The sequence below is a fragment of the Micropterus dolomieu genome, linkage group LG08 (assembly GCF_021292245.1).
Source record: "Micropterus dolomieu isolate WLL.071019.BEF.003 ecotype Adirondacks linkage group LG08, ASM2129224v1, whole genome shotgun sequence".
NCBI lineage: Eukaryota > Metazoa > Chordata > Actinopteri > Centrarchiformes > Centrarchidae > Micropterus > Micropterus dolomieu.
In genome coordinates, this window is record NC_060157.1 from 16989917 (window position 1) to 17004107 (window position 14191).

The 14191-nt window shown below is 38.6% G+C and overlaps 1 protein-coding gene across 8 annotated transcripts in view; it reads right to left on the reverse strand.

The window, feature by feature from the left end:
* Window positions 1-360: 360 nt before the first annotated feature.
* LOC123974964 (putative helicase mov-10-B.2) overlaps window positions 361-14191 on the reverse strand; it is a 29431-nt gene continuing 15600 nt past the window's right edge. For all 8 annotated transcript variants that reach the window (XM_046056026.1, XM_046056025.1, XM_046056022.1 and 5 more), the window contains 22 exons: window positions 14072-14174; window positions 11193-11374; window positions 10521-10614; window positions 10284-10425; window positions 9920-10172; window positions 9702-9815; window positions 8864-9044; window positions 8021-8163; window positions 7724-7900; window positions 7450-7562; window positions 7158-7354; window positions 6776-6873; window positions 6509-6606; window positions 6321-6419; window positions 6046-6148; window positions 5809-5926; window positions 2530-2721; window positions 2339-2410; window positions 2106-2231; window positions 1938-2026; window positions 1168-1280; window positions 361-1059 (listed from right to left, as the gene is read on the reverse strand). In XM_046056026.1, coding sequence (XP_045911982.1) covers window positions 998-1059; window positions 1168-1280; window positions 1938-2026; window positions 2106-2231; window positions 2339-2410; window positions 2530-2721; window positions 5809-5926; window positions 6046-6148; window positions 6321-6419; window positions 6509-6606; window positions 6776-6873; window positions 7158-7354; window positions 7450-7562; window positions 7724-7900; window positions 8021-8163; window positions 8864-9044; window positions 9702-9815; window positions 9920-10172; window positions 10284-10425; window positions 10521-10614; window positions 11193-11374; window positions 14072-14174 — 2869 coding nt within the window. In that variant the 3' untranslated portion in view covers window positions 361-997. The remainder of the gene's footprint in view (window positions 1060-1167; window positions 1281-1937; window positions 2027-2105; window positions 2232-2338; window positions 2411-2529; window positions 2722-5808; window positions 5927-6045; window positions 6149-6320; window positions 6420-6508; window positions 6607-6775; window positions 6874-7157; window positions 7355-7449; window positions 7563-7723; window positions 7901-8020; window positions 8164-8863; window positions 9045-9701; window positions 9816-9919; window positions 10173-10283; window positions 10426-10520; window positions 10615-11192; window positions 11375-14071; window positions 14175-14191) is intronic.

Sequence of the window (14191 nt, forward strand, 5' to 3'; positions counted from 1 at the left end):
ACTGGTTTTGCTTGCATTTTCTTTCCAAACAGAACATGATTTTTTTTTTTTTGAAAACTAAATGTTGCAAGTGGCTTTAAAATATATTTTTCAAAAGGACAACTTAATTATCACATGTGATTACTGCCATTTTAAATGTATACCAGGGTGTCTGGACTTTTCACCTTATGTTTCAGGCTTTAGATTACATTGATATCCATATGGTGTTAAAAACTTAAGTATTTTTGCCAGCAAAACCAATGATCCAAACTATTTCCAGCTCTGGTATGGATGACAGGATAGAGGTTTGGACATTTGCTGGACTTAGTTTCACATTTAAAAATAACTTATGTTTTGTTGTATTCAGAAAATACCAAACAGTTCAAAATAGACCATACAAATCTTTAATTTGGTTCATATCAATAAAGTGTAATGTATAAATGTGATTTAAAAATTGATTGGACATTTCACACATGGACAGATCCTGCAGTTGGTTCAATGAATCAGCAAATCATAAAACAAAGCCATTTTAAAAGAGCAGTGATGATTGAGCAAAGTCGAACTGACAGTAACATAACTGACAGTTAAATAACAAACCTGGGACTCACATTTTTGGTTTGTAAAACTCACAACAATATAAATACATTTTAGATGGGTAAAATGAGCATTTGCAGCAGATTCAAGTGAAACTGAAAGCAGTGTCAGCGCAGTCCACTGAGGTAGCTGAAGACAATCTTCTCTAAACATGAATCAGCCCCATGTCCTCTGTGCTCTTTGGTCAAGTTCATTTAGCTCACATTGAGGACATTACAGAGATATTTTGTAATGTTGTTTTTGTCTTGTGAATACCGGCTGTGCTATTAATTATATAAAGGTGCTATTAAGGCCACATCGGAGAATTTGAGTACAAATGCAGAAACCTTTCTATGAATCTGTTAAAGAAATATAACAAACTATGAAATGAATTTAATGAACCGCTACAAGTGCTCAGGTTGGATGTCTGGGCTGTCCTTCTCCCTCACAAGTCGTTCCTCCACTCGGGGTCCAGCTGCTGCTGAACGACACTCTCTGCGGTTTCAACTGGCAAGAAAAGATTTGCATGAAGAACAAAAAGTGGACTATTTTATCATCAATTCAAAATGTTCGTTTTGTGGCAGGGGTGTACAAATGAAAATAAAGATTTGTCACCTTGAGCCTCAATGTCGATGTAGAGGGCAGCGAGTCTCATCACCACGTCCTCGTCTTCTTCTGCTTGGACAAAACCAGTGTAGCCTCCTTCATCTTGACAGTACTGGATGAACCTGCAGACGAGTAGGGAGGGAGAGAATAACAACAACGTTAGCAGGGACTGATCGCTGAAATTTTAAATGAAATTTAAATGTTTATGTAAGCTGACCAGGAGTAGCCAGTAGGGATAGGCAGATCAATACTTATTCACAAGCTACTCATTTGGAATAGATTATATGTTTGTGCCAAAAAAAGCCCTTACATATTTAGATGGCCTGTGTCACACGACGGTGGAAACCTATGTGACATGTAAGTTCTGAAAAAATATCTATGTACTGTTTAAAGAAGATGAAGAAAAAGAAAATGCAAATGTGTAGATGTTTTATGTAGTTTGTATTTTAATTTATTTTATTTAATAGTTATTTTATAATTATTGATTTATTTCATTATTATCTAATCATAGTGTTTTGGTAAATAGTGGACTATTTTTTTACACTTATCACAAGCACTTCTATTTAATTGTATCATATTTAGTTAAGTAATACATTTACAAATATGTGTCATGTGATTTGCCTTTAAGTGATCTGTAAAAAATAAAAATCATACACCAATTTAACAAATGATCAGTATCTGTTATCAGTATCATTAATATTGTGACAAAAAGTTCAGGTATCATATCGAATTAAAAAAGTTTGGTATCGCTCATCCCCAGCAGCCATGTTGACATGTACCGAGCCCAGGTAGGATCTTTGTTCAGCACTCTGGGGTTTCCCACCACAATCAGCAGGGCTTGTGCTCGAGTCACAGCCACGTTGAACCTCTGGACAAGAAAGGAGAGTGTCAGGATTATGTTTTGTGCGTGCATACACAGTGTACATTCATGTGTTTGTGATGTGTACCTTCTCATTCTTGACAAAGCCGAGATTGAACTGTTTGTCCACCTCTGCGTAGTTGGGGCTGCTTCGAACTGTAGACACCATGATCACTCTCCTCTCCTGACCTTGGAACTCCTCCACCGAACCGACCTGACACACACACACACACACACACACACACACACACACGTATGTATATGCTTAAGAAACTGCCTCTGCTGTGTTTCACATCACTTCAGTGTGAAACATTTAGTTACCTTGAGGGCGTTCATGTCCTTAAATTTGAAGTCTTTCCCAACCTTTTCCAGGGCCTTACGGATTTTCTGCACCTGTGTGACACCCAGAACAACAAACAGCATAAATTATAATGAATTGTACTTGGACCAAAGTAATCTGCAACAGCAATAAACTATGTTGTATTCTGTGTTGAATCAGATTTAATTCAGACCTGTTTCCTGTAGGGGGCGATAATGCCTATGTCTCTGGGTGAGATGGTGGCCAGGCCCTTCTTGCCATGTGTCTGCAGCAGTTTCTTCACATACTCCATCAGCACCTCCACCTCTGCTACGTTGAAGAACGAAGGACTGCTGGCCTCGCGTTCATCAACACCAGTCACGCCGTGGAAGATCAATGGGAAGTCCTGAGAGATATGTGACATATATTGTATAATATAAATATACAGATGCACTAAGTCAGGTATAGCGCTGTTCTTCTTCTTTGATAATCTGAGGTTTGTGTGATGAAGCACAGGCGAGTATGTGATTATTTCCTGTGTTTTGTAGAACAGACTGTTACTTTCCATTCACAATGATAAATGGAAATCAATCAGAATTTCCTGTATTTAAGTATTTCATAGTCGGAAAATGCTAATTATTATTATTTTTTTAATATTCATCTTAAATTTATCAGTGTTTTAAATATATTATCCTTCAATGAGAATCCTGTTTTAAAAAGGAAAGACTGCACCTGAAAGTGAGTTTTATCAGTATTAGTTCGAACAGTTTTGATTTTTGATTAGTCTGTCAATTATTTTCTCACATAATTGTTTTGTCTATGTCAAAAAAATAAAATATAAAATAAAATATAATAATTAAACAGTAATATGGCATCGAAGTTTAAAAATAAGTTTTCATAGTTTCTTTTGCTTTAAAAAGGACATTTCATAAGAAAGCTAGCGCAGTGAAAATCATCCAAGATCAAATGTGGACACTTATGTGCATCAGTCTCCACAATGGACTGTGAAGGGGCTTTAAAGTCAAGATGCTTTGCTCCAAATAGCCAAAAAGACATCGGTGCATGACAATGTTGGTTGGCATTAGCAACTTTCTGGTGACTAGTTATTTATTATACTAACGCTTATGATATCCTATTAAAATGATCACCTGTTTGAATGTAAAAAGGGATATGACTTCATATAAAGTCCAGTGTTACCCATTTTCCCAGTCCAGTCCGGCCTGCCAGAGTCTAATCTTTTCCGCCACAGTTTCCTAATGAAGCGAAAACATTCTCAAACTTCTCATCATAACATAAACTGTCTCTAACGTTTTTTGCATGATTGATTTGGCAAAGTATCTGTTAAACAAACTTAAATTGAAAGTGCCATATAGCTTTGTTCCCTTATCAAATCGCAAAAGAGTGCAATTTATTTAAATAGTATATGTATAAATAAGATATTAAATCAGTATAAATAAGGAGGTTAAAAAGTAACTAAGTGAGTAAATTTTAAATGAGATACTTTTTACTTTTACTTGACTAGATTTTTAGTAACTTTACTTGTACTTAAGTAAGAGTTCATCAAATTAATCTTACTTTTACTTAAGTAGAATATTTTTATCTCTGATTTAGTGTCACCAATGATGGACAGAGCTGTACTGTAAATAACTTCTCAGAACCCAGGTTGTCATCTCCAAAATCCTTTTTAGTTCCAACAGTCAGAAACCCAAAGATATTCAATTTACAATGACATAAAACTCACTTTGGAGATGCTGGAACCAGCAATTGTTTGGCCATTTTGCTTTAAAAATTACTGAAATCAATTAGATCAACTAATAGATTGATTAACTTTAACAGTTTCAGCTCTAGAATGAGAATAAAATGGCTACATTATATATTATTGAATAAGGAAGATCTTGTTCTTGAGTCCTAAGGCGTATTGGGTCACTTTTCATGCTTTCAATTTCTACATGATGTGTTTTTAACATGCACTGTAGTGGAGAGCAGGGGCAAAAGTACCATTTTTCAGAAAAACCTGATTTTAAAAGATAATGTTTCAGACAGAGATATATTTTTGCTGTGGTCACTAACTCACAGGTGTGGTCTATCAATATCATGTGGTATTTTGTACAAATACGACTTCCGTATTATTTCACTTTAAACATAAGTGGCACATTGTTTCTTTTGACCCCGTCAGCTGGGACAAAAGTAACACACAGGTGGGTCAAAAGTAACACAACAATACAAGGTAGATTTTTTGTGTTACCATTGTATTTAGTAAATAAACATGACTGTGACCTTGTTAATGTGTAACTGCAAACATCTTTTGTCCTTTATCTTTAAAAAAAAATTTTAATTACATTTTCATTTTAAATATTCAGTTTCAAAAGTAACCTGACAGCCCAAACTTGAATTGTTTAGAATATTTCATATTATATTACGGATTTATTATAAATATATAACAGACCTAAAACAGGGGGGAATGGTAAGATGGACATTGTTTATGAACCTGACATGATTAAAATAATTAAAATAAAATAAGACTTTACTGATCCTGCACTGGGAATATTTGCATGTTGCAGCACTTTCAGAAACAGTGAAAAAATGAAACATAATTTAGAAAGATAGGAAAAAAATGAAAATAAACATTAAAATTAAGATAAAAATTAAAAAGCTACAGAATAGGCCTATACAAATTTCACATTTTGAAATGTATTTAAAATTGTTTTAGTAAGAACAGTACAAGTGATCTGCACCTACTACACTGACCTCCTTAGGAGACAGGCCAAAAATAAATATCAGCCGCTCTCTTAATATAAGCATGCAGCTTCCTTTCCTAGTCCAAGGAGAAGACTTAATAATGTGATCTGTGGTCTAGTCTTCTCCCCAATTATCTCTGCCCTCTGCATTATCTGAACAAAGCGCAGGGCATATGTCATGAGATTATCAGCTGACCTGAGACTAATGTTTCTAATAGAGATGTCCAGAAACGCCTTCTCATAAAGATCTGGCTGAATCAGACCTCTGTCTTTCTGACCCACGCTATTGGCATATTCTGTTGGTATAATATGACATAAACATGTTTTAATAAATGCTGCAACACACACACACGTCCCGACAGGAACTCCTGACTCCTGACACAATTTATTTTTATACTGAAAAACTCTGACAGGGCAAACTTCAGGGTGTGTTAAAGCACTAAATAACCTGCAGATTAATCCTTACTGTGACACATGAAATGAGAGACACAACTTGTAATTCGAAAAACAGTCCCGCTTCAGAAATTTAGCTGCCGTGCTCGAAAACAGTTTTCTGAAGACAGCCGCGGGATACGATGACAAAATCATGCGATATTTGGCAGCTCCATCAAGGGTTGCATGCTGAAGGTGCTGTCACAGCTTGGACTGCAAATGCAGTCAGGGCTCTGAGAAAATCGCCTTGTTACTTTCGTCCCGTGTTACTTTCGCCCCGGTTTACCCCTACAGTATGCGTGTGCTAAAAGAAGAATCATTACCTTCTTTGGGAGGTGTTCCCATCTACAGTAGGAGTTGCGTAAAATTTCATCCGCGCTAACCAACAGCTCTTCGTCATAGAAGAGCTCGTTGGGAATCTTCAGAATGGCAGGATGGGACCTGAGAAGCGACGAACAGAAATGAAAATAGATGTAAATATGAATGAAATGAATAAAATATATGGAATCAGACATATTTTTTTATCAAGGAGTGACCTATAACCATCTCTACTACCACACCTGTAGTTGTGCAGCAGTTTGGTGACATAGTGATTGTTGAACACGCCCTCGTGTTTCTGGTACAGAGAGAAATCTTTCATCATGCGCTCCAAGAGGGACACTCCTGCAGACAGCAGAGCCTTTTCACTCAAGACACTCATGAAACACACACGCACGAGTAGAACAAGACTATGTTTTCAAGTTAAAGTCTGTGTGTGTTGCAGAACTACATATCCTTATTTATCCAAGCTGTGTTATAAACAGGACAGTGTATGTGCGAGTGTGTCTTTACTTACCCATGCCGTAATTCAGCGCAAAAGGGGATCTGAGAATAGGTCCGAGCTGCTTGGGGTCTCCAGCCAGAACAACCTGACCAGACTCTGCCTGGAGCAGCCCTTTGTTCAGCAGATAACAAAAGTCAGCCAACACATACAACAAATCCAATACAATTACAGAAAACACACAGCTGTTTGCTTTCTTTTACCTGCCAACGGGACTAAACATTCTGTCTCCACCGCGTGTCCTGCCTCGTCCACAAACACGTGCGTGAAATGACCCGCAGGGATGTTTCCTGTGACGAGCCTGCAGAGATCAGAGAGAACATACATGGTAGCAATGAAGATGTCCACTGTAGAGTTGACTGTTGGTATTTTGGATGGCAGAGAATATAAACAGGATGTGAATGATGTGTTAAGTGACAATGAAATGCAACTTTTTTTAATGGTGTCATGCTGGTGACAAACTGAACTACCTTCCTGCGGTTAAAAGGGTGGTGACAATGATCGTATACTCCATCAGCTTCTCTTTAGCGGGAAAAACGTAACACTCTCCTACCAAGTTGGAGCATGCCTGTGAATGTACCAAAGAGTCCGTGTACACAAACCTCAGTTAAGAGGCTAGAAAAACACAACAGTATCAAACACACAACTCAAGGAAGTGCAGCAGTGCAGCAGCAAGTAAGCAAGTGAATGGTCCTGATTTACTGTCATCTACAAACATTGCCATGCATCATAAAGTCCACTAGGGGGTAGATAATCTAACTGTGACCGACTGAAAGAGTGTGTGAATGAATGCCAGTTACTAAAGCTTCACATTTAAAACAAACACCATGCATCAAAAGCACCGGCGCTGACCTTTAGTCGTTCGGGGACAAAATTTGGGTCCCGGCTGCTGGCGTACATGCGGAACACTTTATGCTCATCCACGTGGTCCAGAATCTTACTGCAGAGCAGATCAGCAGCGCTGTTGGATGGAGCGCAGGCCAGGATGTGGCAGGAGGCCTGGGTCTTTTCGATCTGTTTGATGGCCTCCACCAGAGTCACAGTTTTGCCTGAAAAGACAAAAGAACCATCAGAATAATGTCAAGTGCGTTGAATTTCCGGCTTTGTGAGCAAAGACGAAGTAATATGATGGTACGTGCTGTACCTGTTCCAGGTGGGCCGAACACCAGGTATGGGGCCGGTTTGGATGAGCCAGCCACAATGTGTTGAACAGCCCGATACTGCTCTGGGTTTTTCTCCAGCTTATAGTCAAACAGCCTATCAGCAGGAAGATAAAGGAACAAATGTATGACATCAGAGCTGAGTAACAGGTAGAGAGCGTCACAAGTTAAAGTTGATTAGTGTGATCATAATTGTATACCTTATATACACATTATACAAAGACATGCGAATAGAGTCTGTATACTAGCGTGCCTAACCTGAGGTTGGGGAGCTCAGTTTGCTGAGAGGGGAAGGCAGGTGCTGCAGGGAACAACACCTCTCCGAGTCTGTAGGTAGCTGCCAGCTCCGCTGCTCTGTGCTGAACACGCAGAGTCAGGCGGTTGACAGTGAACTCAACATTAAACTTCATGCCATCTACAAAGCGATCCAGCAATCTGCAAACAAATCCACAGACTGTGTCAATCTCGGATACGAGCAAACGTCTTAAATATGAGTCTAAGAAATCAATATGCATATTTCTTAACTGTTGCATGAATGTAATGTCTTGATCTTACGCTGAACCAAAGCCGAGTTTGACGCTGTCCAGCTGCACACTGTGGACATAGCCGCGGTACTTCACCCCTGTTTCTCCTGCAGGATAGGCCAGCAGCACATCCCCTCGTAGCACAGACGGGCGGTTCTCAGACACACCGGGTACCTGGCAGGTGAGTATGTTGCAGTGTTTGTCTTTTTGTTTTCCTACAAACTATTGTGTTTATGCAGAGACCTGATTCAGTAACGCATATCAGGATGTCTTTTTGAGGCTCCGTTGTGCATTCACTTATTTTCCAAATACATGCTCCTCTTGATAGGTTGTTGGGATATTCTTATTGATCCATAATCAAAACACAGAAGTCACAGAGAGTCTCTGATTGGTTATGAATTAAAAACAGGATTGTGTGCCATCACGCTTTTACCCGCATGATGGCACACAGAGACTCCGGCCAACCTCTACCTCACTCTTTCATTAACAAGCCCAGTTACACACACAGATATTCTTCCTATGATGAAAATGAATGCAGGTCAGAAAGAAAATGTTTCAGATCACATGCTCTTTGGTGCGGTTGTCACTGTACACAACACACCTGTCTCCATCTCTCCCCTGTGATTAGAAGCCCTCAACAGCAACTTCCCAGGTTTCTTACCAACGTTCGCCGTTCTCCCACAGTGTGACTAATCAACACTTATGCTTGCTTTATATGTCTAATACAACTGCTCTTTGCACTGTGGTGTATTGTGGTACATGTAGTTATGATATGAGCATGTCTATTTTCTTTTCCTACTGTCTAGGCTCTGCAGATGCTATTTGGGTATGTAGCTCGTGAAAAGTGAGAGAGGGAATGAATGAACATATGAACCTCCAGAATGAGAAGTTTCTTGTTGACCGTGTCTCTATTCATGACGGCCTCTTTTCTTTCACTGTTGGGGATGTTGTATCTCTTGATGTCCACCTCCATCTGTTGCTCCTCCAGATAAAGCAGCAGCTGAAACTTCTCGGTGTAGTTCTCCCAGCTCAGGGGACTTTCCAGCAAGGCCGTTCTAAAGAGACCAAAGGAAAAGAAACACATTGTATGACAGTGTATATATATTGGCGTCACATGGAACAGAAGCTGGGATGTTTAATATTTTTAATCGCTGCCTGCATTATGTTCAGAGGCAACTTCTTTTTTTTGTGAGTTATGTTCTACATTTCTATACCACTCCAAGGCTGCAGGTAGGTGGTTGGGGTGGATATAGTGTAAAAAGCGCAGGACACCAGAGGCCAGGTTTTGCATCCTGAGTCTTGTCTATTGTTGAGTTTAAGCAACAAAAGCACTTTGATTAAAGTTAGGGAAAAGATCTTGTTTTTGGTAAAATGTTAACAATCTAGTTGTGTCTGGTCATTCAAGTCACTGCTGACTTTTTCTGTATTAAACCAAGACCACGATCTTTGCCTAACCTTAACCAAGTGCTGCCAGTGTCTAAACAGAAGCAGTAGTCACAACGAGTGGATACTAGTTTCGCAAGATCAGATACTTTGGTAGAAAGCAAATTAAATACGCTGATTGAACAACAGTATCAACATTACCATTTCCCTCAAAATGTATTTGCTGCTGCAGTTTAGTTGTATATAAATTATTTTTTTACTGGCTACACTGTGACATGTAAAACAAACATCACATGGAAAACCCATCAGTGAGGTTAGGCTGACTTTACCTTGTATCACAGAAGAAAGTTAACTGCTTCAGTGACTTGATGAGCTGGTTCATATATGCTGGTATTCGATACGTTTTTAGCTCGACCACGTTTTTTAGCTGCAGCACTGACAGGCTGGAAAGAGGAGACAAAAAGGAAAAGATTGGATACATCACTAGGAGACACAAAGCATTTACATTTGCTGTATATTTAACAGTGTGTTGAGTGAATGTTGATACCCTTCAGGCCGCTGTCCATCCACAATCTTGTAATCAACTTCAGGGGTCCAGGCAGGGAGGGAACGAGGTTTGTATGGGGCTATAGGTGCCAGCTCCAGTCCTAAGGCAGTTATACACTGAGCCTCAATGAAGCGTACAATGTGGAACGCAGCTGAGGAGGGCTGCAGGTCTGGTTTGAATTCAAAGGCCAGTGTAGCTGGATAGAAACCAACCAGACTGCAGCAGAAGTGAACCTGGATGTTATAGCTGTCACCTGAGAATAAATAAGAGGTAATCATGCTTTATTGTATAGTGGTATATTAGGCCCATAAATTTTCTGCCAGGTGAGCAAACTATGAAAATATGATGATGATATTTGCATTACCTGGTTGTAGACACATAGGGCTTGTCTTGGTCACTTTGCGCTCATCCCTCAGAGTGAAGTACCTGAGCCAGTGCAGTGGGGTGTAGTGGGTAAAATACACAGGCTTTGCTCCAGTGTTTTCTACTTTCAGATTCACCACGCACTGTTTCACAAAGAAAAACATAGCTTCACATTTGTACCACAACCAGCAAATGTGTTTATGTGACTCAGCAGATGGTCGTCAGAGAACATTAATACCTCACACTCATCCACACGTAAGCAAAGTTTCCCGTTCTCAAACTGATGGTCGGAGTTGATGCAGACACCATGTTTGTCAGAGATGAAATGAGCCCTGTGGGTGCACAAAAAGCTTATCACTCCATCTCAGAGCCAAATTAAAATGTACAAGCATGTATATTGTTTTGTAGCTGCATGGAGAAATAATATGGACTGAAGAGAAGGAGGGCTGCAGTAAATGCAAGGCCAGTGACTGTATAATTATTATATAAGGCTGTATAATTCACTACTTTGTGGACTGCTGTCAGTGCGCTAGACATCCTGGCTTCTGCAGTTTATGCTTACAACCCTACCCACGCTACTTCCTGTCCCGTCTGTTTTTGCCACACCATATGAGTAAATCAAGCCAGTTGTGTGCCAGGACTCCAAAGAGGATCCTTTTGTTGATTGTGACTTTTTAAATCACTTTTGTTTAGTGTCTATTAAGCAAAAAGCACTCCAGTTTTCTCAGTTGCCTACAAAAATGATTAAACCTTGAGAGGACTGCATTGTTGAAAGAAATAGTTGAAAAACCTTGTATGTGTACAAAATAAATAAAACAACGTACAGACAAATTGCTCTCTTGCAGTGACAAGCAGAAGAAAAACAAACACAATCACAGAAACGGATAATATGAAAGGAGGACTATGTTACCTGTCTGTCTTCAGTTTCTTCATCAGAAGACTGGCCAGTTTCCTCCGGGCTCGAACTCCCGTCTCTGCTTCATCTCCAGAGGTGAAGGTCTGTACTGTCCCGGGACTGGCCGCTCCATTCTGGACAGGCTCGCGCTGATGGTGTCTGGGTGAATGCCACTGGTCCAGAAAAAGAGCGGTGACCTGTGCAGAGGGTCGCTTCATGTCAACTTTGTCTCGAGATTGAAAATTCCACTATCAAGTAGCTGAGTGTCCTCTATGTTGATCATGTAATTGGCAGTAGCGGATATAATGGTAACCTCAACTGTTTTACAGGTACCTAATCCGCATATAAATATAATATATAAATGCATATAGATATAAATGCAAGCAGGGATGGGCATTACTTGTGATATATGTATTTAAATACGTATTTAAAACACAAAATAGGATTTTGTAGGGTTGATTAAAATTGCTTCATATTTTGTATCAAAATACTCCCATGTTTTGTATTTTGTAGTTTAAAAACACCGTAAAATACTTTGTGAGCAGTCTACGTGATGACAAATTAAAAACACTGCCTCTGATTGGTGCCTATCAGACTTGTTGAGATCAGAACAGAAAATTAATCCAGACCCTAAGAAGGTCATGGAGAGAAACCATTGTAAAAATCATTTTCCCACTTAACGTAATGTTCTAGCTAACTATTTCAGTTGCAGCCCTCACAGTTAACATTAGTTTGCTACTTTCAGCCTATTTTACGTTTTCGTTGGTTGTGCACTTAAAAAATAATGTAGTAAGCATTTCAGAGTTGTTGTACATTACTTTATAATGCCACAACATGGTATGTAACTTGCTGAATGCACACTACTGTGCCTTATTCGGCAAGAATCCGGCAAGATGAGACAAAGTGGACTCTGTGTTTTACATCGATGATGCTCAAACAGTCAAGATGGACTCTCAAGTGTTTCCCAAGTGTAAGACGAGTGAAGATGAAACTTTCATATTATCATCTAGTTGCTGCTGTTTACGTTCACCCCAGATGCAAATTCAAAAAATGCACTGTGGAATGTTTGGGGTGTATACGTGTCTGTATATAAATAACTGTAGCCTATATATTGTTTTATTTTATTTTATATGTACCATATAATATAGGCCTACACTTAATTACATGTTATGTGTGTAGCATGAAGGAACTACAAATTTTGTTTCGTTATGAAGCCTTGTGCTGTATAATGACTAATAAACAACCTTGTACCAGGTATTGTCATTAACAACAATCTGCTGCAGCGCCATTAAACAGCTTGTTGTCAACCCATCTACCACTCGAGTTTGCTGTAGCTCACATGATGCAAAGTATCGCTTCATTACCAAACACCAAGCAACTAAAATAGGATACAATTATGAGTCATTAGCCAACTGTTAGCAAAACATTAAACTCTTGCTTACTTTAAAACTAACCTTCATCTGGGTGATCACAGGGATAATGTTTGATCTGTTAACTGGTTCCCTGTCAGATTTATTGCATGACTCATTAGGTAGAAAAAAGGTGTTGCTCTCAAACACTGTTCACTTAATCAGCTGAGTCAGTGTGCTGATGACTGGATAGATTAAACAGACTGATAGTTAGAAGTTTTGCTAAGTGATTTCATGGTACCTTGGAAAAGTATTTTCTGTATTTTGAAATACCAAAACACAGTAGTTTATTTTGATGCATGATTTGATAAACTTAAAATTTGGATATTTGGTTTATTATTTTAAAATATATTTTGATTTATCTTTGCCCCCCCCCAAGCTTTGTCTTACTACATTAAAGTTTTGTTTCTGAGGAAGTAACACCACCCTGTCTTACACACACAGTGATTTTGCAAGTCAAAACCATTGCTTGTGAATTCACACATTGCTGTACTGGGTTTAAAACATTAAAGCCAGGGTAGGCAAAGCTGGAGACAGCTAGATTTTAAAGGTATCCAACCAAAATAAAATCCCACTCCCTCCCCTCCAATACCACTCCCCCAAAACCCCAATTTTCTTGCACAGTGAAGGTGGGTAGGCCAACTAATCTAATGAAACTATTGGACTTGCTTATTACAGTCCTGCAACAAACACAGAGTGTGTGATTTATTGATCGCTGTTGGGATGGAGAGATAATTTCTTCAAATATGACAAAATATGCTTTAATTTTTCCCCATAACAATAAATAATTATTATATAAATAACGGATCCACCATGTTTAGAACCAAGATTTTTTATAAAGATCATTTGTGCATGACATTGTAGCAGTGACCTGGGTTGTAAGGTCATATGCACTGTTGCACATTACCACCAGTCAAGCAGGCTCCTCACCTACCTCCCAGTTTTTTTTTATAATATTCAGATATTTATTATTAGACTTTAACCAATAATTTAGAGCAAATAAACTCCAAGATTAAATTTGTAAATGGTAGTTCTAAATAAAGAGACAGGCAGGCTATTTCCAGCCTAGAGTAGCTTAATTATTTATGTCATCTGATTCACGACAAATAATTTTACATATAGTGAAGTGAAGTCCATTGAAATATTATACTGTATTTGACTAAGTTATGTCAAAACCAGAGCCAGAAAAGACAAAGATGAGTTTTGTATTGCCACCCAATTACTTCACAGCTAGAAAAATGCTACTGCTGGAGTAAAGTGACTTTAAAAGGAGAAAACACATAATTATTATAATAAAAAAAAAAATTGTGAATCAATAGCATGTACCATAACACTGATTTCGATAAAACAGATGATGAAAGCCAAAGATTGCACATATAATTTAAGATTTCAAAAGCTAGCCGATAATCTATCATACAGTTACCTTGGGATAACAATTTAATAATGAAGGCTTAGCTGCCTAAAATATTATGTGGAAGTGTATACCGTGGAGTTGAAGCGTATATTGTCTCTTCGTCTTGTTATTTTGTTGCACACTTTAAGGGCATAGAGGACTGAACCGAAGTTTGGATCTTTGGTAACTGCATTCCTAAAATAAACACAAAA